The following is a 24,140-nucleotide window of genomic DNA, read 5'->3' on the forward strand; positions in this document are numbered from 1 at the left end:
CAACCACAGAAAATGTCGATTTACCATTTTGCTCATAGAAATTGAATAGGGTTCCGCACTTGTACCGCACTTTGCAGGCGTGGCCTTTCTGCCGTGTCATTTGCGTTCTTATCTATATTGGGTTGTCAAAAGGCATTCTGGGAAACGTAGGAAATCACGAACTGAAGTAGAAGTAGACGAGGCAGGTTGAGGGAAAGTGGGTACAGCCAAAAAGAAATTACAACACTTAATCACAAAATAATTCCTGGAGTGCACTGAACATCACAGATTGATGATATAACAGTGCAAGAGTATCCAAACGGTTAGTTTTCCTTTAAGATATTCCAGTAGCTTATTGCTTGCTACAGCAGGTTGTTTAGAAGTGCTGGACATTGAAGGCAGCTGTTTCTGTAGAAATGATATGGAGATAGGATTTTGATGGTCACTGAAAAAGGCATCATGCTTTAGTTTTTTTTTTTATGTTTTTTTTTCCTTTTCCTGGGTGTGTGTGTGCGCGTGCATGTGCAAACTCTTCCAGGTATGTCCACAACCAGGACTGGGCCAGCGCCCAGCGGGTGGCCGAGGGCCACGACCCAGACAGTGTGTGTGAGGTTCTGGTCGGCCAAGCCAAGTTCTGCTTCGAGCAAAAGGACTTCCAGAAGGCTGAGGCCTTCCTGCTCCGCGCACAGAGACCTGAACTGGCTGTTAAGTACTACAAGGTAGCTATGAGAGCCAAAATGGTTAATACTCTATACTCTCTCTCGGACCCAAATCGGAGAATATTTTTATTGTTAGATATGGTTTTGTCCAGAATTCCATGACTATCTGTATTGTAGGTAGAGAGATAACAGAGAAACTATGATCAAAATAGTCTTTCTTCTACATTATCTAATTGTGTTAACTTCTTGTAAATGAAATAATGGTGAAGTTTCATAATTCATGAATTTACTGGGGACCCCCTGGAACCCCCTCAAGGACCCCTGGTGGTCCCTGGACCCCACGTTGAGAACTGCTGCTCTAGATAAACATAAATACTAACACTTACAGGGGTGAAAAGAGTAGAAGTACTGTTAGTAGTAAAACTACAACCACACAAACACAAACCAATAACAGCTGGATGGATGTTAACTAAGCTACTATCATGGATAAAATTGATGTTTCCTCCACATGCTTTAGCAGGTTTGATGCAGGTTTGATGCAGGTTTTTTAAAATAGTCACAACATACTATACGTAAATGTAAAAATACTCAAAAAAAAAACTCAAAAAGCGCAACTACATGGGGTGTCCAAATTACAAAAAACTGTCTTAAAAAATGTAAAACTACACTATAAAGCTACTCAGTTATAGTAATGAGAATAAATTTGTCCCTGCCCTTATACCTCCCAACCAGTTGGTCTAGTCCAGTGGTTCTCAACGTGGAGTCCGGGGATCACCAGGGGTCCTAGAGGGGGTTCCAGGGGGTCCCTGGCAAACTGATGAATTATTAAACATCACCATTATTTCATTTACAAGAAGTTCACACAATTAGAGAATGTAGAAGAATGACTGTTTTGATCATAGTTTCACTGTTATCTCTCTCTATCTACAATAATATGATAATCATAATCATATCTAACAATATAAATATTCTCAGATTTGAGTCCCAGAGACAAATATGGGGTGCTTGATATGAAAAAGGTTGAGAACCACTGGTCTAGTCTACCAAAGGTGTATGTGGAGCAAAACATACAGCAAGACAAAATCAGAATACCTTTAATCACCAAATACATTTACATTACTGTAATTTGTGCACATATTTATAAAAGAGTCCATGAATGTTGTCGTGCAGACCCAGTTTAACATGTGTTTTGTATTGGATAAACTCACTCTCAAACAATTTCTAATGTGACATATAACAGATAGAAAAGAGGTTAAACAAAATAATTCATTTCAGGATTTGGGGACTAGACTGGGCTGTACAGATTCAGATCTATTTCTGAGTCTTAGATCTCTCCCTCCAAGAGGCTTAAGATGAACAACTGTCCAACCTGATTCTCCTCTCTCAAGGAAGAGCCAGTGTTGTCTCTCTCTCTCTCTCTGGCTCTCATGCATTATCTATGTCTCTCAATCTCTTTTCTTTTTTTGTTCTCGCACTCTCATTCTGTCTTGCTCTCAAGCCTGCCTCTTGTTTTACTCGCAGGCTTCATATTCTATTCTCTTCCATATTCTCATCTCAGTATTCTGTGTGTGTGTTTTGGAAGGTTAGACCGATATGCGGGTCATTTTTATTAAAAATGGGATCTGGTCCAGTCAATGTGATATACCTCTGATATGATGGATATGATGCAGTTTGATTGATTACACATTTGTTGTAGAATTGATCAATACTACCACTGGTTGTCTATGGGAAAACCTTAACCTGAATTGATTCTAATGAGACATTTTGATCAGATTTCACACAATGCCTGGATATGTTTATCATTATTATTAGTAGTAGTAGTAGTATTAGCTTTATTCGTTATTATTAGTATTATTATTAGCCTGGTTTATCAATGGAGTGCATGGTCTAAATACTGTTTCAGAGGCATTTTTTGACATGAAAATAATATTTTTTTTATGATCATTACTTTATTTGGTTTTTAAACAGACATAACAACCTTAAACAATGGGCAAATGTAGAAACAGAGAAAATAACTTAAATCATACATTTAAAAAAAAATATATATATATACAAAAAAAATACGTTAAAATAATAGAGTGACATGAAAATAACATTTAAAGATATTGAATATTGGCACAAAAAATATTAGTATTGGTCTTCAAAAGCACATGTGAGATGAACACTAGTGTGTGTGTGGTTGCAGGTACCTAAGTCTAAAAATTGCTGGTCAAACAGCATGTCGATGTTTTCATATTTCCTATTTTAAAATTCAAAGCATGAGATTTGCGATCCGCTTCGCAGGCTGTTGTTGTCGTCGTGGAGATTTGCTGTTTTATTTATCGATGTTGTTTATCCGTGTTTCCAAGGATGCGGAGATGTGGAGCGACGCCATGCGCATCTGTAAGGAGTACCTCCCCAACAAGCTCTCCGTCCTCCAGGAGGAATACGACAAGGAGGCCACCAAGAAGGGAACCCGGTGAGACCAGGACCAAATAATAGAGCATCGTGGGCCTCAGTTCTTATGCCTTTCAAATTTATAAACCTAGAATCTACTAGTGGTATAGTGAAGTGAAAAATTTGTCTTTTTAATTCAAGTGGGTTCCCTTTTCCACAATCCGCCCATTTTTCTGGAAATAGCAGGAATGTCACTGATATATCTTTGTTTCTTTCAGACGACTGCAACTATAAAATAGTGATTTGATCGAGGTTCACAAAATGCTAACAGTACAGAAATTAGCGTTAGCCATGGTTAGCCAGTTAGCATTTTGTGACCCTCGATCACAGTTACTTGCCAAGGTTATTATAGTTTTGCATTTTTCATTCGTTTTTATTTTTATTTCGTTTTGACTTTTTGTTTTCAATTTCAGTTTCGTTTTAATTAGTTTTTAAAGCGGGTTTGCTACACACAATACAGTTTCAGTTAGTTATTCTTTTTTTGTAAAGCCTTGTTTTTATTTTTATTTCAGTTAACAAAATTTTTTTTTCACGCCTAGTTTTCGTTATTTAGTCAGTTTTCATTAACGATAATAATCTTGTTACTTGCACAGTCGTCTGACAACAGAAACAGAAAGATTTGTCAGTGACAACACCTGTATTGTGTTATACATTATGTTGAAACACAAAATCAGTGATCACAGACAGAGTTATCGGCAACAGAAAGTTAGCTTTTTAACATTGCTGCCAATGGTGAGAACCAAGCTATACCCTGCGGACGTACAGCAGCCATGATTGTGAAAAGGGCCGATTCTGGACAATCTGTGAGTAGTTTTCTTTCTGCTACACCCCCTTTGGTTTGTCTAGAAAACTGAGATGGAGTGATGAGCTGAACGAAACTCTCAAACTCACTCAAACAAGGGTAGACTAGCAACTAAACCCCAAATCCACATCCGGAGATCAGCCAGTAGCAGATGGCAATTTCAGCAGCATGGTTTTTACCATCAGATGTCAGGCTTTACACAGATTTGCGTTTGGAGTTTAGTTACTCTTTAAGGTGCTAAGCACCAGGAATTTACCTGATGTACAACAACATGGTGACTGTAAATATTGAGTAATATTGAGTAGAATCTTAAAATCAATTCTAAACCCAACAGGCATATGATAAAAATCCAAATCATAAAATTAGAAAATCATATATATTGAATTTATATCTTGGATAATGATAAAGATTTTAGATAGAACATTCTGGTGAAAAATCAATGTTGTTATGATTTTAAATATAAAATCACAACTTTGGCTCAGACGTAGTTGTACAAAATTGGTACATGAGAACATTTTATTAATGAGGCCCAGTATTCGTGGGACTTTATGTTCAGGGTTTGTCCTGGATTCTGTTGACCCGTTATGTCTCTGGGGCCTCAAGTATTTATTGAGAAGCTTCCTGAAAGCTGGAGGAAAACCACAAAATCCACCATGAACGTTTTACAAGTTCTCCCCACAGCCCACCAGTATAATCTATGCGCAAAGAGTCAGTTTGATGCTTTATTAAAACATGGCATTTTTTTTATTTTTTTTATCCAAAATTAAAACTCGTAACGAGAAACAGCTCGTTAGCCAGCGAACTCGCAGCATGCAGCCGCTACCCTCTCATCTCTTCTCCGTCTCTAATGACTTGCGGGGGGGGGGGACATCAAAGGCTTCCTTTGGAAAGAGAGGGAAAAAAGGGGTGAAAGTGAGAAAAGTGTAAATTATTCCGGCATCGTTTTCAGTTCAGGCCCCAGCTGAATCTAACGCCGCCCTCGTCTTGTGGGCATCTGCAAGCCTCGATCGAGGTTGAGCTCGCTAATACATATTGCCTTTTCAACTTGACTTGTGCATCTGACTTTAACCCCACTGATGTGTAGGCTAGTGAGATAGAAAGAGAGAGATTGAGAAGAGATGGATAAATAGTTGTCCTCCATGATTAAATAAGCAGGGCTATGGCTAGGGTTTTCTACTAGGCATGGAATTCCCGGAATATCACAGAATTTTAGAGGTGTTTTCCAGACAGGGCAAGTCAGAGAATTTTATAAATTCACTTTACAGCAGAGGTGTGACCAAGTCAACTTTGCCCGAGGCCCAAGTTAGTCTCAAGTCTTGAGGCACAAGTCTCAGTCAAATCCCAAGTCTAAATGTAGATTACCAAATCAAGTCCAAGTCAAGTCCATGTCATTAATGTCAAGTCTCAAGTCAAGTCAAGAGTCCAGTATCAATTTAATATCTTAAAGAAAACTAAATATCTTGGACTTTTCAATGCAATATGGTTTTAATAGGATAAAAACTTGGTAAGAGCATCATGAGTTTGATTTCTATAATCAGTTCCAACTTCAATAAAGTCAATCATTCTATACAAATTTAGAAAACAGAATTTAAATTCAGTCGTCTGCTGGAACAAATCACTTTCAATCTTAAGTCATTTACACAAACACAAGATCTCAAGTCAAGACTTTAGAAACCTTTTCAAGTCATCAGAGTACAAGTCAGAGTCAAGTCCCAAGTCACCAGAACCCAAGTCAAGTCGAGTCTCAAGTCTTCTCTTCATGCATCAAGTCAAGTCTCAAGCACTCGAGTCTGACTCGAGTCCCTACCTCAGCTTTACAGGAATGCAGCAGAATATATTTTCCAACTTGTTTCCCCACATTCATTGCATTAAATGGTGGTTTTCAGCCCAACTGTTGCAGAAACCAGACTGTTCACGCCTTTAGAAAAAAACAACTTTAACAAACCAGGAAGGAAGACATTTTTTTGGTCATGGAAGCGCTCTTACTTATGGAAAAGTCATGGAATTTTACATCATGTTCATGTTTCATCATGTACGTTCGTCTGTCCAACATGTGATATCTCAGACACCACTGATCAGATTTTGACATAACTTGGGAGAATGATGCATCTCACCACTGCATTCCAGCATTTTGGGATTGGCCCATGGGGGCTGCTACAAATGCAGGTCAAAATAAAGTGACAAATCTGGTACTAATTGACCCAGAGGGGGACTGCATCATTCACAGGGAATGACATGTTTATTGTTCCCTGTTTGGTTTGTTTTATACTTGACGCTGTGCTAATGCCACATAGCACTTAAATCCTATCTTGTGTACTGTATGTACCTAATTGTCCAATTTGTCTGTGCGTCCTTGCCGGTCTATGTTGGTGATTGTGTTTATGTGTGTGTGTGTTCAAGTGGCGTGGAGGGCCTGGTGGATCAGGCCAAGGAGTGGGAGCAGTCGGGGGAATACTCCCGGGCTGTAGAGTGTTACCTCAAGGTGAAGGACGGCCCCAACACAGCGCTGATGGAGAAGTGCTGGATGAAGGTAAAAGCCACCTCGCCCCTGACTGCCTTTACTAGATGAAAACAGAGTCCATCACTCATAAGTATATGCATAGAATGGTTTGCACATGGTTGGCAATTCTGGTTCATTCCCATGGTGGCTATGTTTGATTTAGGTCATTCTTGAGGTGGGAAACAGGCAAACTCAACCAGTCTTTGGAGAGAAATGTATTTATTGTAAAAATATAAAAAATCTTTATCTGCCTCTATGCACTCTATGCACTGCCTCTTGGCACCTATGTATGAACTTAGCTTTATGGCACTTACTCGTATTGTTCTCTCCTGACTAGATCCTTGCTTGTGTTGTATTAAAATCTCATGTGTCCGTTGCTTTGGATAAAAGCGTCTGCCAAATGGGAAATTGTAATTGTAATTGTAATTGTCTTCTTCCCATTCCTTATAATGCTATCCCATTCTGCCTCTGGAAATGATACTTTGTCATTTCTTTTGAAATAAGGCTTTAGTTTTTACGCCCAGCGCAGTAAATGCCAGGTGGAGAATGTAAACCTTGTGTGTCCTGTAAGTGTACTGTTTGACATATGGCTGTGTATGTGTGTGTGTGTGTGTGTGTTTCCTGTCTCCAGGCAGCAGAACTGTCCATCAAATTCCTCAGTGGAGAGCGAGCAGTGGAGGTGATCCAGACGGTTGGACCGCGCCTCACACAGCTTAGGAAGTACAGCGCTGTGAGTGAACACACACACAAACACACACACACACACACAGACCACACGTTCTCTCTCTCACACAGCTCTGAAGTGCAGCACACACACACATTGTAGTGTTTACATCAATTATCAGCAATCCAAATAACGTTTAAGATTTGAAGCATTGAAGTATTTCTAAATTGCTGCATGATTTTATAAAAAAAAAATAAGACATCCTCCTGAGTCTGTCATCTTCAACCTCTTCTTTTGATATCCAATGAGTGTTTTCATTCACCTCTTTTTTCTTTCTCTCTTTGTGTTTTGTGGTCCTGTGGTGAAGGCTGCAGAGCTCTACCTGAACCTGGACCTTATTAAGGAGGCCATTGACGTTTTTATTGAGGGTGAGGAGTGGAACAAAGCCAAGAGAGTCGCCAAGGAGCTGGAGCCAAGGTTTTAAGGGAGGGGGGCACACACACACACACACACAAAGAAGTACACCAGCGTTGGTGAATTATCGGTGGCAAGGACAGGCACTAATGCTGAATCCAAAGTCAAAGCACACAAACGTGCATAACACTGGATCCAAGGACATACAAACACAAGCATGCACACACTTCACTTGTTTGATAGCTGATATTTTTTGGATTGAAGGTTCTGATGGTTTCAATGGAGAGTTTCAGTGTCCCATGTTGTAAATGCTGTTTCAGAGGCTTTTCCACCCTAACAAATACAATTCTGGGGGAAACACTAAATGTTTGTCATTTTAAACATAACCTGACATGAAATTTTTGAGATTTAAAGATGTTGAATTTTGGTACAAAATATTGACTATCAGCTTCAATCCAAAAATATCTGTATCATATCACTACTAGGGCTGAACAATTAATCGAAATTTTATCGAAATCGCAATATGGCCTACTCAATTTTCAAATCGCAGGAGGCGTAATATTTGTTAAAGGCGAAATGTGTGTCATTTTAAATGAAATATTGTGGTGCTGCAGAGATGTCCTGGCCTACACATCATATTCTACAGACTTAAGAAAACATCTTTGTTTGGTACAGATCCCCGCAAAAATCACACCATAATCATTTTAATACGTTTTTCAATGAAAATTAGAATAATGATGTAAAAATTATCATAGCAGGTAATATTGCAAATCATATCGCAATTGCAATATCAGTCAAAATAATCGCAATTAGATATTTTTTCCAAATCGTTCAGCCTTAATCACTACTAGGTATTTTTGATGCTGCACCATAACAACAGAGCATACATATAACCTTATAACAATACTATGAATAGTTGATAGTTCAGAATAATGGGGGTTGTTTTAATTTTCCTTTGCACCATATTTAAGCCACTATGCCCGCCTCTTGTTCCTGGTAGGTATGAGGACTACGTTGACCAGAAATACAAAGAGCACCTCAAGAACCAAGGCAAAGTGGACTCTGTAAGTAGCCTTAAAGATAGTAATATGTTCGGGCTGAACAAGGGAAAATGCGCACATCATCAGCATATCGTGAGACTTCCTGGTTTTACCAATGCAAGCCTCTTCTCAATCTAAGTCCTCAGCACATGGAGGATTCCTGTGCATTGAAGTCTACAAAATAATATGAAGTCTTACCTCTCGCTGCTGTTTGGCACCGCCAACATGTGAAAATTGCATAGTGCAGCTTTTACTATGAAAATGTCTTATGACAAAAAAGAATGAAGCAAAAGATCCATTTAGGATTGAAATGTCACTTTGCAATAGCTGGAAATGGTCTTGTTTTTTTTTTTGTTTTTTTGTTTTTTTCATTCTACATTTTACAAGGCAAAAAGTTAGGCTTGGGTCAATATTTGATATTATAGAATATCGCGATATTCACGCAATAATCGCGATATTCGATAATATTGAATTCCCGCAATATCGAAGACCATTTTTCTGGAAATAGCATGAATGAGCAAATTATACCAAATGGCCATTGTTTCCTCCAATGCTTGAATAGTAAGATCAAATTTATAGGCTGTTAATAATAATAATTATTATAGCCTAGAAATTTGTGATACTGCGGGACAGTATCACAAATTTTGAATATCGCCCAAGCCTACTAAAAGGTCTTTCTTAAATGAATATGATTGTGTGTCCAGCTGGTAGGGGTGGATGTGATGGCGGCCCTGGACATGTATGCAGAGAGAGGCCAGTGGGAGAAATGTCTGGACACAGCGTCTAAACAGGTACAGGACTACTAAGCAGAATTTGTCTCACACCATATTTCATATTCTCTGTTAGGGGGTCTATGGCCTCAATATCATGTAGTCGGAGTCCTAGTTATGAAAACATGTCATCAGCAGCTTTTCACCATGGCTGTGTCCGTGTGTCTCATAGTTTCTGTGTTGTGCGTTGGCAGAACTTTAAGATCCTCCATAAGTACGTCGCTCTGTACGCCACTCACCTCATCAAGGAGGAAGATGCTCTGAAGGCCCTGCAGCTTTATGTACAGCATGGAGCACCGCCCAACCCTCAGGTACACACACCACACACCACACACACACACCCTATAAGTACTAATTGATGAAAAACAGGGTGGTTGCGATGCTAAGTAGTCAGGAAACCAAGGAGAAAGGTTTCTTGCTTTCACTTGTTTTTTATTCTTATCATATTTCCTCTAATATTGGCCCGGGCCTTTATTTACCTCAACTGCAGAGGGTACCAGGCCTTTATTGGAAGCAGGCTTATATTAGAGACAGGCCTTTATTTCTAATTCCCTCTGTTTGATAAGTATATTTGCTCATATTTTAGTACAAAGCCTCCTTGTTTTCTGATCTGCTTCTGTCGGGGTTCGTTAGGTAGCCGTTTTTTTGTTACTGCAATGCATTACCGATAATTACGGTAATCGACGACGGCACGCTCCAGAGACTTCCGCCGGCCGAGCCGTCTTGTGGCATACTGCCATCTTGTGGCATACTGCCATCTTGTGGCACTTGTACGTTACTACAAACTACAGTTACATTATATAACAGGCACCAGGAGTTTACCGGTATCCACCTTTTCCTTTGTCTTTTTTCCCCGGGCCTGTATTTAGGGCCGGCCTTTATTTGTTCATGTCGACCACGGCCCTGGCCATTATCAGAGACCCGGCATTTAATTGACTACCGGCCACTATTAGAGGAAATACGGTATATATGTACACTACTTTGAAGCAGAGTTCTCCTACAGTTCACATGCTTTGGTAGACGTTGTATAAAAGCTATAATACCCATGATAGTCCACTTTTGTGCTACTTAGGTGTTAATTAACATTGGTTGCTTTGCTAAAGTAGCTTGCCTGCTAGTTAGCTAGCTAACAAAGACAGATTCATGTTAACTGAGCTGCCTCTTCTCAAACTACAACTGTTTTGGAGACTAGAACTAAAGACAAGACAGTTTACTGTGTCACAGTAACACACGCATCTCTTTTTCTAGCCTTGTTGTTATATGTTTAGACATGGTTTGTGCACAGCCACTTCTCCAGCGGACCTCCGTGACGGTGCCAGCCGTGGTTGCGAGGAGATTCGTGACACAACTGCAAAGCCTCTATAGAGAGGTGGAGCTTCTAAATGCGTTTCCGCCTTGTTTCTCTCAGAACTTCAACATCTACAAGCGTCTCTTCCTGGACCTTCTAAACATGCCTGCCACTGATGGACCAGAGTCTTACCGCATGTGGGCTGACCTCCGCGATGTCCTGCTGCTGCTGGTAAAGCAAAGTTACCTCTAGTATACTGGAAGGGAAGAGGGTGAATATGATGGAAGCAGAGATAGACCTTAGTCATTCTGTATGAAGTAAATAAGTAAAATATTTACCGGCAGAGATGTGGCATAGATTAACCACTACAATTCTACAATAAATATGAAATCAGTCAAACTGCATCTTATCCATCATATCAGAGGTGGATGACAGTGACTGGACCAGATCCCTTTTTTAATAAAAGCACAATACCGCCCCCATACAGTATATGTCTAGCCCTATTGACAGTCATGCTTGTGTTGTGTGTTTGTGTGTTTTCAGTGTGAGAACGTGTCCAAGTCTGCCGAGGCCAACTCACCAGCCCACGAAGAGTTTGAACAGATGCTGCTGATCACTCACTACTACGCCACGCGTTCCGCTGCTAAAGGAGTAGACCAGCTGGTACACACACACACACACACACACACACACACACACATAAAATTCTGAGTGTGTGAGCATAAAAACAATAGTGACATTGACATACTGTACCTGCCTACATACAATATTTGAGTTCAGTTCCAAAACACAATATAATGTTTTTGAGAAGAACAATCATGACCTGTTCATCATTCAATATCTCTAAAATATAGAGAAGCCCGTCTGTATAAATACAAATAATACAAATACAAAAAATACAAAAATGTTGCTGATTTGATTGAGATGAAATTGGGGAATGATGCATCTCACCACTGTGTTCCAGCATTTCCAAATTACACTGATTTGGCCAAAGGGGAGCGTTACAATTGCAGGTCAAAATTTAAAAAAATTAATAACCAGTCAGATCTCTCACACTGCAAATTGGTACGTCATGAAATTTGGAGCATATATGTAGCTATAGCTATCTTTGCTCTATAAATTTGTTGTCTGGACCATCAACATAAACCACATTGGACTTTTCCACACCTAAGGCTTTTTCATTGATTTACTGATTGGCCCAGGGTAGGGCTGGGCGATAATTCAATATTATCGGTTTGTCGTTTTTCCAGTGGAATCATATCGTGATGATATGAAGATATTTTGATATCGTGACACACATTTCTGCTGTCTAAATTAATGATGACAAGCAAATTTTACTTAAAAACTCTCATAAAACGAAGTATGGTAGGAATATTATTTGAATATTTCTGTTCGTTTGACACCACACTAACATTACCATTCGGTTCAATGAGATGAACATTAATTTGATTATTCAACGTGATTTGCATACATGAACATATCGTGATATATATTGATATCGAGAAATATCCTTATGATTATCATGATATTGATTTCAACCATATCGCCCAGCCCTAGCCCAAGGATGAGTGTATCATTTGTAAAATCAACCAATACTCCAAAAAGAAAAGACTAGTAGACAATCCAAATGGCCTTACAAAATGTATTTGTATTGTTCCACAACATAATATAAGACAGATATTTTTTTACTGACTGGTCCAAAGGGGGCTGATCATAGCTTGGCGGCCACATGTTGATTGTTGCCTTGATTTAACTCATTTTAGACGAGACTCCTCAGTGTGCGCTGTGTTTTATTCCCAGGTGAGCGTGGCGGCCAAGCTGTCCGTGTCTCTGCTGCGTCACACTGAGCTGGTTCCGGCCGACAAGGCTTTCTACGAGGCGGGCATGGCCTGCAGGGTGGGTCCACCGACACGCAGGGAGAGCCACAGTAGCTTCTGCTGCCACTTCCGTTTACATCTGCTGCACTGTAAAAAAAAATGTTTGTAGAAATTACGGTAAAAAAAACTGTCAAATAGCAACATTAAAAGACCATAAAATCAAAATAGTAGTAGATACATTGAATTACCCTAAATCAAGAAACAGTACATAACTTTATTTTTACTGTCATAATATGTAGAAAACACACAATTTTAATGTGAAAATATAAAATTTTGGTAAATTGATGGGAAAAATACCGCAATGTCACAAGCACGTAATTACCCTAAAATTAACGGTAATATTCTGTCTAAATTACAGATTTTGCTGATGTGTACATTTAAATTTACAGTATAAAACCTTTCACCATTCAGCAAAAGCATACCTTCATTTCTACAGAAACAAGATGTTAAAAATATGGTATATGTTTGTTAAATAATGTTGATTTCAAGGTTAAAAAAAAATATGTTTAAATATAATTTACTGTCATTTTATGTAATGTCCTTGTAAATATCTAATCTGACACTTAATGTGCTATATGCAATGGCAAACTAAAACATAACTACAAAGACGCATTTTTTGAAGAAAGTCAAGTGATTGCTGTGCAGCAGTGAGTGTCTATACTCATTCACTTTTACAATCTGTTACTTTCACACTTTGGCCATTTAGTTTTGTGTGCCTTGAGGCAAGGTCAAGTGTGAGTGTGTGTGAGAGAGAGTTCATTTTCAATGCAACATAATCAGTTATTTGCATAAGCAGTCACTTCCTAATATAGGCTATTTATCCTGCATGTTGCATCAGATGATGAAAAAAAAGTGAAAATCTATATGGATCGCTGTCTGTCTGTACATGTGTATGGATCGCTTTCTTATGTCTCTCTCGCTCTCTCTCTCTCTCTCTCTCTCTCTCTCTCTCTCTCACTCTGCATTCTTGTGCTTTCTTGTGCGTCTCTCTCTCTGCTTTCTTGTGCGTCTCTCTCTCTCTGTGTATGGACCACTTTGTCATGCGTCTCTCCACTCTCTCTCCCTCTCTCTCTCTCTCTCTCTCTCTCTCTCTCTCTTTCTCTCTCTCTCTCTCTCTCCATCTATCTATCTGTGTATGGACTGCTTTCTCATGTCTCTCTCTCTCTCTCTCTCTCTCTCTCTATCTATCTGTGTATGGACTGCTTTCTCATGTCTCTCTCTCTCTCTCTCTCTCTCTCTCTCTCACTCTCTATCTATCTGTGTATGGACTGCTTTCTCATGTCTCTCTCTCTCTCTCTCTCTCTCTCTCTCTCTCTATCTATCTGTGTATGGACTGCTTTCTCATGTCTCTCTCTCTCTCTCTCTCTCTATCTATTTATCTGTGTATGGACTGCTTTCTCATGTGTGTCTCTCTTTCTCTATCTGTGTATGGACTGCTTTCTCATGTGTCTCTCTCTGTCTCTCTCTCTCTCTCTCTCTCTCTCACTCATCTATCTGTGTATGGACTGCTTTCTCATGTCTCTCCCTCTCTCTCTCTCTCTCTCTCTCTCTCTATCTATCTGTGTATGGACTGCTTTCTCATGTCTCTCTCTCTCTCTCTATCTATTTATCTGTGTATGGACTGCTTTCTCATGTGTCTCTCTCTTTGTCTCTCTCTCTCTCTCTCTATCTGTGTATGGACTGCTTTCTCATGTCTCTCTCTCTCTCTCTCTTTCTCTCTCTCTCTCTCTCTCTCTCTCTCATTCTGTGTGGATCCCTTTCTCATACGTCCCTCACCCTGCCTGAAAGAGCTGCTGACCCTAAAAGTATTTAATCAGTCTAGATTTCAGTGGAGAGTTTTAGTGTCCCATGATGGTCTAAATGCTGTTTCAGAGGCTTGTCCACTCTAATAACAATAATATTGAGGGAAACCCTGGATACATGGAAATGCTTTTGATTTTTTGTGACTTTCGATATTTGCACCTGAGCTCTGAAATATGAATTTTGTGATGAACCAAGTCACATCAAAGTGTGCTTCTCTCAAAAAGTTTTGAATTTTGTTTTCATAGTATAGTGGTACATCTGCATGTATGGAACAGAACTAATATTTAATATATTGTCTTATGACAGATATACAGTATTGTCTGTTAATCACAGGTTTATCTCAGCTCAAGTTCCAGAAAAGCAGACTTGTTGATTGACATTTTGTTTTCTGGAAGATATTAAATTGATACTGGTCTCTTGATTTGTTATGACCTGACTTGCTGTTCTACGTTTAGACTTGAGACTTGACATTAATGACATGGACTTGACTTGGACTTGACTTGGACTTGACTTGGTGTTCTACATTTAGACTTGGGACTTTAATGACATGGACTTGACTTGGACTTGACTTGGTGTTCTACATTTAGACTTGAGACTTGACTTTAATGACATGGACTTGACTTGGACTTGACTTGGTGTTCTACATTTAGACTTGGGACTTGACTTAAGACTTGTGCCTCAAGACTTGGGACTTGAGTGAAGTTGACTTGGTCACACCTCTGTTCTAATAATACTCTACATTATTTCTCTCTGTTATTCCTCTCCTTCCGGCAGGTGATTGGCTGGGAGAACATGGCTTTCATCTTCCTCAACCACTTCCTGGACCTGTCTGATGTGAGTTAACCAATCCCTGCTCTCCTCTGGGACTAGACAAGGGACTAGACAACGACATGAACAGTCTAGCTCAGGGGTACTCAAATACAAATCTTAAAGGTCCACAAAGAAAATTTTCAATTAGACAAAGGTCCGTTTATTAAGGTCAGTCAAGCTTTTAACGAATTATAATTAAATTATTAAATTAATAATATAAAATTAAATATAAAATATATATAATATAAAATGTAATTATATAAAATATATAAAATTAAATTAAATAAAAGATAAAATTACATGTAAAATTAAATTAAATTAAAGCTGCAAATCACCATTTCCCCATTATCCCCATCCCCCAAACCCGGTCCACACACCCAGCCACCAGAGGTGAATCAAACCATCCTAAGAATCAAAGTCCAAATAAGTCCAGAACTATTGTACATTGTGTCAAACACTGTTGCTTAATGAGAGAAGTGGCACCTTTGGTCTGCCAAGACTTTGAACTTTGGCACAAAAGGTGTGATGACCAGGCAGAGACACTGATGCAAGTGTTCATTGGTGAGTCGGCTGCGGTACTCGTTCTTCACCGTGTTCATTGTTGAGAATGCAGACTCACTGCAGGCTGGCCACCTTTGAACACGCCATTTTAGATTGATTCACGTTCCAAATCTAGGCTAGTAGCTAACAGCTGACGAAACGAGCTGCGCTGTCAACTTGATTACACCGGTCTTTGTTCTCTTCTCTTGTAAAAAATAAAGTTTGAAAAAAAAAGTGCGGCTCTACATATGACGTCGCGTCCGCGACCCACCACTGTCATGGAGATGACGGGACGCTGAATGTGATTGGACCAAACCAAAGCAGAGTAGACGTCCTCACACAGACAGTGGAGCAGTCGGGCATTCAGAGCGCTGCTTGCAGTGGAGAAAGCGGATAATTTTGACTCGTTGCGTTGCGGCGAAGTCTCGCAGATAATACAAATAATACATATGAAAAGTATAATTTGCTCAGAGTCCGGAGACAGTTGTGGTTCGGTCCGGATCCGGACCGGAGTCCGGACTTTGAGGATGACTGGTCTAGCTGCTCCCATCTTTTGTTGTATTGGTTGAATTCTCCCTACAAAAGTCGGAGAGGTCACATCATCCTTGTATTGGTTACCTGTTCATTTCACAATTGACTTTAATGTTTACTGATTACTTTTAAGGCACCAAACTATATCATAGACCTTTCAACCCCATACAAGCCAAATCAGAGGTTCCTATTGGCTGGTTAAGGCTGGCTGACTTTTTCAATTTGTCTTTGATCTCCCTTTTATGATTTACTTTTATGATTCTTTCCTTTTTTGGTTTTTGGTTTCGTTGCTTTTGATGTCAACTTGATCTGTTTTTGTTTAAGGAATATTACTAATGGATATTGCTGTGTGTGTGTGTGTGTGTGTGTGTGTGTGCAGGGCATCGATGAGGGTACCCTGGACACTCTGGACCACTCTGACTTCCAGGACACCGACATTCCCTTCGAGGTTCCGGTTCCCACCAAACTCCACGTCACCGTAAGGCGTCGGCTCCACCCGCTAAACACACAGTGTCCCATGACGCTCTAAAGCAGTGGTTCTCAACGTGGGGTCCGGGGACCACCAGGGGTCCTTGAGGGGGTTCCAGGGGGTCCCCAGCAAATTCATGGATTATTAAACTTCACCATTATTTCATTTACAAGAACACAAAGAGAATGTTGGATGAAACATGTTGGACTTCATGTCTAGTCTAGTCTAGTTTATTTATATAGCCCTTTATCACAAGCATGTCTCAAAGGGCTTTTCAATAGTATCATATACAGTACATGTCATATACATACTACATCATATACACATCATATACATCCTATACTACGTCATATACATATTTACTATGTCCCTAAATCCATATGTCCCTAAACCTGTACACTAAATTTTCTGGTGTTGTTTTTCTTATTGAACTCATTATAGTTTCATTCATTCATAGTTTCATAGTTTCATTAGCTATGTTCAATCAGAAATAGGCTTTGTTTCTTTGTTTTGGTTGTTTTAAATTGCACTGCTGCACTTTTTTTTCAAATGTTGTATTTGATTTTATGCATTCTATGTACGTATTTTTAACTTTATTTTTATTATTATTCTTCAGTGGGTTTTATTTTCCATCTTATTTTATGCATTCCTCATTTTTATCCTATTTTTACTATTATTATCAAGTGGGTTTTATTCTCCATCTGATTTTATGCATTCTATGTATTCTATTCTCACCTTATATCTTATTTTCACTATTATTATCAAGTTTTATGTGAAGCACTTGGTGCATGTAATTTCTTTGTTATAAAGCACTTTGAGTTGCATTTCTTGTATGAAAGGTGCTATACAAATAAAGTTTATTATTACTGTTATTATTATTATTAAATTGATCTTAAATCCAACTCCAGGTAGCATTAAGAAGCTGAAGTCTTAAATTTGGCCTTCTGAAACCTGCAGATACCTTGGATTAGATATTGGATTATTTCATAACATTTATCCTGTTTTCAGTTATTCAGGATGATGCTGTCTGTTAAAAGATATACATGCTGTGTGTGTGTGTGTGTGTGTGTGTGTGTGTGTGTGTGTGTGTGTGTCACAGGACGCCCAGCGGGAGCAGATCCGTGACTGGGTGCTGACGGTGTCCATGGACCAGCGGGTGGAGCAGGTCCTGCCGCGCGACGAGAGGAACTCCTACGAAGCCTCGCTGCTGGCCGCCAACACCGGCATCCGCTCCCTGCCCTGCATCCTCACCGGTAAGACACACACACACACACACACACACACACACACACGCTCTGCTATTCTGTTTCAAACTTCATCAAAGCTGGTGGATTCCAAAAATTCAAATAAGATCAGATGAAAGTTTAATAATCCCTGTGGGGAAATTGGTTCGGTGCAACAGAAAAAGTATAGCAATCGGGGGTATTAAACATAACACATGCAACAAGTCCAACGTTTCAAGAACATATGAAGTGGAAACTTATGAATGAAAGTATGATACATAAGAGTTACAGTCAAGGTCTAAAATTACCATTAGTCAAGGTAAAATTAGTCTTTGGTGTTTTTGGTGTTCTCAAACTTTGTCCCTCCTGGCCACCGTACACGCTCTCTGATCGTGAGCCAATCAAATCAAAGCAACACAACAGACTCTACACAAAGCAGTGGCAACTAAACTGGGACTCCCTGTTTTCACACCGTTTGCTTTACTTTTTTACTTTTTTTTAATATTTTTTTTATTTAACAAAAACATGACATAAATCACCCGAAGACAAACAAACAATAAACACAAATAAAACTTCACACACAAGTAACACTAAAACAAACCAAAATAATAAATGCAAACACATACCATATATCATCACAACATATACTGTATCAGTGGGCCTAACAACCTAAATAAGTAACAAAACATTAGAGGAGAAAGGGGAAAGAAAAAAAATACAAAAAGAAAAGAAAAAATTCAAATTCTACACTTTATGCTTTTTTTTTTTTTTTCTTTACCAGCCTTCCACTTCAATATGGAGGCATGTTTTTGTAGAGCATAGACAACCTGTGCATTCCAAGCGATAGTATAATCCAATTTGCTGGAACATAACTGGGATATGGTCAATCATATGTTTATATAAGGATATAGAGGTTCCTTTCAAGTTTTCAATGTAAAAAACAAAAAGCTAAACTGGGAGCGTGAAACACTCTTTCCCTGTCACACAGGTAAAAAATGAATGAAAATATATACAAAAAATGAATTATATATGGTGTGAAAAAAAATACATTGACCCATTCACCAGCCACTTACCAGTCAAAATTGGCCGCAGTCGAAATTGGCTACTGGCAAGCGTTAATTTCCCGCCTTGCCTTGAATGAAAGCACACACACACACACACACACATGCACACACACACTGACAGTATATTCCACCCTCTGCACCCCCCCCCAACTCCCCAGGCTACCCTGTCCTGAGGAACAAGATGGAGTTCAGAGCCCCGGGGAAGGCAGCCAACAAGGACGACTGGAACAAATTCCTTATGGCCACTAAGGTGAGACAGACAGACAGATTTTTTCCTTGCAACTCTCTCAAAGCCTCCTGTCCCTTGATGTTCTGGTTCAGGTTGAGTTTCAGGGTAGAAAATCCATGTGTGAGGTAATTTATCTCGTTTTTCAGCGCTCGGTCTTCTTCTGAGCTGCTATCTGTGTGAAGTTGTTGTACTCATTCTTCAAGCGCCTGGTTAAATTAGTAGTATTGTAATCAGCTCTGCTGCTGCCACCCTTCCAAACAGCTGTTTGACTGCTTTCAGTCTCCAGTTTAAAGTCATTCCAGATTGCAGGCATGACTGCTGCCCAGCTGCTTTCACAGTGCTGGATGATGCTTGTTTACAGCAAATACTGTTTTTATGTCAATTTGCATGAATGGATCAGAGGTGGGAAACTAAAAGTTCTGTGGTCTTCATAAGGTAAGGTCAGGGCAGTCAGTCAGAGTGAGATGCTACATCACTCCTCTATAGCTGAACACTATCACACTGCATCACTCCTCTATAGCTGAACACTATCACACTACATCACTCCTCTATAGCTGAACACTATCAAACTACATCACTCCTCTATAGCTGAACACTATCACACTGCATCACTCCTCTATAGCTGAACACTATCACACTACATCACTCCTCTATAGCTGAACACTATCAAACTACATCACTCCTCTATAGCTGAACACTATCACACTGCATCACTCCTCTATAGCTGAACACTATCACACTGCATCACTCCTCTATAGCTGAACACTATCACACTGCATCACTCCTCTATAGCTGAACACTATCAAACTACATCACTCCTCTATAGCTGAACACTATCACACTACATCACTCCTCTATAGCTGAACACTATCAAACTACATCACTCCTCTATAGCTGAACACTATCAAACTGCATCACTCCTCTATAGCTGAACACTATCAAACATCACTCCTCTATAGCTGAACACTATCACACTACATCACTCCTCTATAGCTGAACACTATCACACTCTATCACTCCTCTATAGCTGAACACTATTAAACTATATCACTCCTCTATAGGTGAACACTATCAAACTGCATCACTCCTCTATAGCTGAACACTATCAAACATCACTCCTCTATAGCTGAACACTATCACACTGCATCACTCCTCTATAGCTGAACACTATCACACTGCATCACTCCTCTATAGCTGAACACTATTACACTACATCACTCCTCTATAGCTGAACACTATCACACTACATCACTCCTCTATAGCTGAACACTATCACACTACATCACTCCTTTATAGCTGAACACTATCAAACTACATCACTCCTCTATAGCTGAACACTATCAAACATCACTCCTCTGAACACTATCAAACATCACTCCTCTGAACACTATCAAACATCACTCCTCTATAGCTGAACACTGTCAAATTGCATCACTCCTCTATAGCTGAACACTATCAAATTGCATCACTCCTCTATAGTGGAACACTATCACACTACATCACTCCTCTATAGCTGAACACTATCACACTACATCACTCTTCTATAGCTGAACACTATCACACTACATCACTCCTCTATAGCTGAACACTATCACACTACATCACTCCTCTATAGCTGAACACTATCAAACATCACTCCTCTATAGCTGAACACTATCAAACTACATCACTCCTCTATAGCTGAACACTGTCACACTGCATCACTCCTCTATAGCTGAATACTATCACACTACATCACTCCTCTATAGCTGAACACTATCACACAGCATCACTCCTCTATAGCTGAATACTATCACACTACATCACTCCTCTATAGCTGAACACTATCACACTACATCACTCCTTTATAGCTGAACACTATCACACTACATCACTCCTCTATAGCTGAACACTATCACACTACATCACTCCTTTATAGCTGAACACTATCATACAGCATCACTCCTCTATAGCTGAATACTATCACACTACATCACTCCTCTATAGCTGAACACTATCACACTACATCACTCCTTTATAGCTGAACACTATCAAACTACATCACTCCTCTATAGCTGAACACTATCAAACATCACTCCTCTGAACACTATCAAACATCACTCCTCTATAGCTGAACACTATCAAACATCACTCCTCTATAGCTGAACACTATCACACTACATCAACACTATTAAACTACATCACTCCTTTATAGCTGAACACTATCAAACTACATCACTCCTCTATAGCTGAACACTATCAAACATCACTCCTCTGAACACTATCAAACATCACTCCTCTATAGCTGAACACTATCAAACATCACTCCTCTATAGCTGAACACTATCACACTACATCAACACTATCAAACTACTTCACTCCTCTATAGCTGAACACTATCAAACTACATCACTCCTCTATAGCTGAACACTATCAAACATCACTCCTCTATAGCTGAACACTGTCACACTACATCACTCCTCTATAGCTGAACACTATCAAATTGCATCACTCCTCTATAGCGGAACACTATCAAACTGCATCACTCCTCTATAGCTGAACACTATCAAACTACTTCACTCCTCTATAGCTGAACACTATCAAACTACATCACTCCTCTATAGCTGAACACTATCAAACATCACTCCTCTATAGCTGAACACTATCACACTACATCACTCCTCTATAGCTGAACACTATCAAATTGCATCACTCCTCTATAGCGGAACACTATCAAACTGCATCACTCCTCTATAGCTGAACACTATCAAACTGCATCACTTCATCAGTTAGGTGATCTCTAGTCTTGTTTCTCCCTTTGAGACATTTTCATGTTCAGTTTTGTAGTATCCAAGGTTATTTCATTTTTCATTAATTGACCCTTTATGTAATCAGGTAGTCTCCTTGAGATGTAGATGTGTTTTTCAAGAGAGACCTGAGAACGAAAAAACATGCATAAAAATGACAAAGAAAATTCACAATACAATTCATTCAAACAGGCAACAACATACAAGGACAAGCTGATGAGTTGCCGACTGGGGAAAAACCATTCACATCACCCTATATCTCCCACTCTAAAGTGTCAGTTATATTCACACTAATACAATCAACCTTACTTATGAAAAGTGAGCTATATCTGCTGCAGTTCCTTTATGGTTGGTTTTAAACTAGGCACTGTGGCAAAACTGCATCCAGTAGCTTCAAAGTGGCAGGGGCAGCATGTCAATATAAAATGTCTCCATATGGATTTTTGTTTTCGTGTTAATATTCAGAATTCGATTCCCGCACGCTGACTCTCCTATCATGAAACCAAAGACACGTTTGATTCATAATTGATCCACACCTTTGATCACACACACACACACACACAAAGGTTAGAATACAGAGTGAGAGGAGGTTCTCTAAGGCCTCGCTAACAAAAGCCAAACTAATTTCACTGAGTTTCATCATCTCTCCCAGCGTCAGTGATTTGGATTTTACATGTGAGATCAGCAGTGGACCATCATTACATCACCTTTACATGTAACACATACACACACACACACACACACACACACAAACATATACACTTTTATATGACCCACCCACATGTGTTTTGTGATTGGCTGTTGCATGTGTCCGTCCCCCCCCCCCCCCCCCCCTGCAGACCACTCACAGTCCAGAGTGCCAGGACGTCCTGAAGTTCATCAGCCAATGGTGCGGCGGTCTGCCCGCCTCCGGATTCTCCTTCCACTGAGACACACACACACACACAAACACACACGCTCCAGCCCTCCTACTTCATCTCTTTTTTATTTATCACACGCTACCGCCTTTGCCCCAGGCTTTCAAATATTGAATCCATCCATCCGTCCATCCTCTTCCTCCTCTCTTCTTCCTCCTCTTCTCTCGTTCTTCTGCTCTCTGTGGCTCCGTCATTGCAATCAATCAAACTGCATCATATCCATCGTGTCAGAGCTGGACGACACTGACTGGACCAGATCCCATTTTTACTTAAAGGACAATATCGGGCCAATATTGTTATCCAAGGATTCATGTTAAGAGTAAAATTCTAGGGAAACACTGAATATTTTTAATTTTCTGGAACTTTTTTTGGCATGAAAATGGTCAAATTTAAAGATTTTGAATATGAATATCTTAAAATCCAAAAATATCTAAAAAAATATCATAACCCATATTGTTTGACTCTTAGTTTGTGTATGAAACTGTTCAGCGTCATTCCTCATCGACAGACCTGGCCGTGAAGTGACTCCGGCGCTTAATGGCGGTGCGTCAGTAACAAAAACACACAACGTTTCATTGACCTGCTGTGCTAGCATGCTATTTTAGTCCTACATGGCCTCCTATTGGTCAGCTGATCCCGAGGTGTCGCTATGGAAACACACATTCCTCCGCTCTGTTGTTTTCCCTTGTTAGTTCTCCTGCGTCATCCCTCTCTCTCCACAAACATACATTCTTTCTGTCTGTCTGTCTCATCAGTAGGACTTTTTCTCAGGATGACGTTACTGGATGAAAACCAAAGTGTTCTGTCAGAGATTTTAACAAAGGCCTTTTTGCTTCAGAATATTATCATACTTTATAGATCCGACTGGTACTGTATTCACCATTAGAAGTACTATTTGATGTGCAGAATCTATTATATCTAATCTTCTTGTTTTTTCTATGTATGTGTGTTTCAACTTTCCAAAAGCAGTAAGAAATAGATATAATGTGAAAAACATGATGGACAATCTCTGACCATGCCTTGGTTTGTTTGATATGGAATGTATTTTTCATAGTAAAGTTAAAATAAAAAATAATTTTGAACATTTTCCTCCAGACTGCTGTTTTTAATGCCCTTACTGTAGGTAATTGTTGGTTTTAGCAAATCCAGGTTCTACATCAAGCTAAAAGATGTGTGTACAATGTACAATATACATTTCCAAATGTCTCTTTACATGGCAGCACAGGTAAACAGTGCCATTAGGTAGATTGGGTAGATTAGGTACATTAGGTTCATGAGGTAAATTAGGTACATTAGGTTCATGAGGTAAATTAGGTTCATTAGGTAGATAGGGTGTATA

At 39.5% G+C, this 24,140-nt stretch overlaps 1 protein-coding gene across 1 annotated transcript in view; it reads left to right on the forward strand.

Moving 5' to 3' along the window:
- The window catches only part of ift172 (intraflagellar transport 172), a gene marked incomplete at its 5' end in the record, with an annotated part of 38,303 nt that extends 14,494 nt beyond the window's left edge, over nt 1–23,809 (forward strand). The window contains 16 exons of the mRNA XM_071540775.1: nt 518–698; nt 2,987–3,096; nt 6,277–6,406; nt 7,008–7,106; nt 7,408–7,517; nt 8,455–8,518; nt 9,199–9,285; nt 9,459–9,575; nt 10,673–10,783; nt 11,096–11,215; nt 12,353–12,448; nt 15,007–15,066; nt 16,493–16,591; nt 17,682–17,835; nt 19,028–19,119; nt 22,724–23,809. Of these exons, the coding sequence (XP_071396876.1) occupies nt 518–698; nt 2,987–3,096; nt 6,277–6,406; nt 7,008–7,106; nt 7,408–7,517; nt 8,455–8,518; nt 9,199–9,285; nt 9,459–9,575; nt 10,673–10,783; nt 11,096–11,215; nt 12,353–12,448; nt 15,007–15,066; nt 16,493–16,591; nt 17,682–17,835; nt 19,028–19,119; nt 22,724–22,813 (1,720 nt within the window). The remainder of the gene's footprint in view (nt 1–517; nt 699–2,986; nt 3,097–6,276; nt 6,407–7,007; nt 7,107–7,407; nt 7,518–8,454; nt 8,519–9,198; nt 9,286–9,458; nt 9,576–10,672; nt 10,784–11,095; nt 11,216–12,352; nt 12,449–15,006; nt 15,067–16,492; nt 16,592–17,681; nt 17,836–19,027; nt 19,120–22,723) is intronic.
- Between the last annotated feature and the right edge of the window lie 331 nt (nt 23,810–24,140).

This window comes from Centroberyx affinis, unplaced genomic scaffold (genome assembly GCF_046629955.1).
Source record: "Centroberyx affinis isolate AG114_WGS23_722 - 3 ecotype Tasmania unplaced genomic scaffold, CSIRO-AGI_Caff_v1 ptg003719l_1, whole genome shotgun sequence".
NCBI lineage: Eukaryota > Metazoa > Chordata > Actinopteri > Beryciformes > Berycidae > Centroberyx > Centroberyx affinis.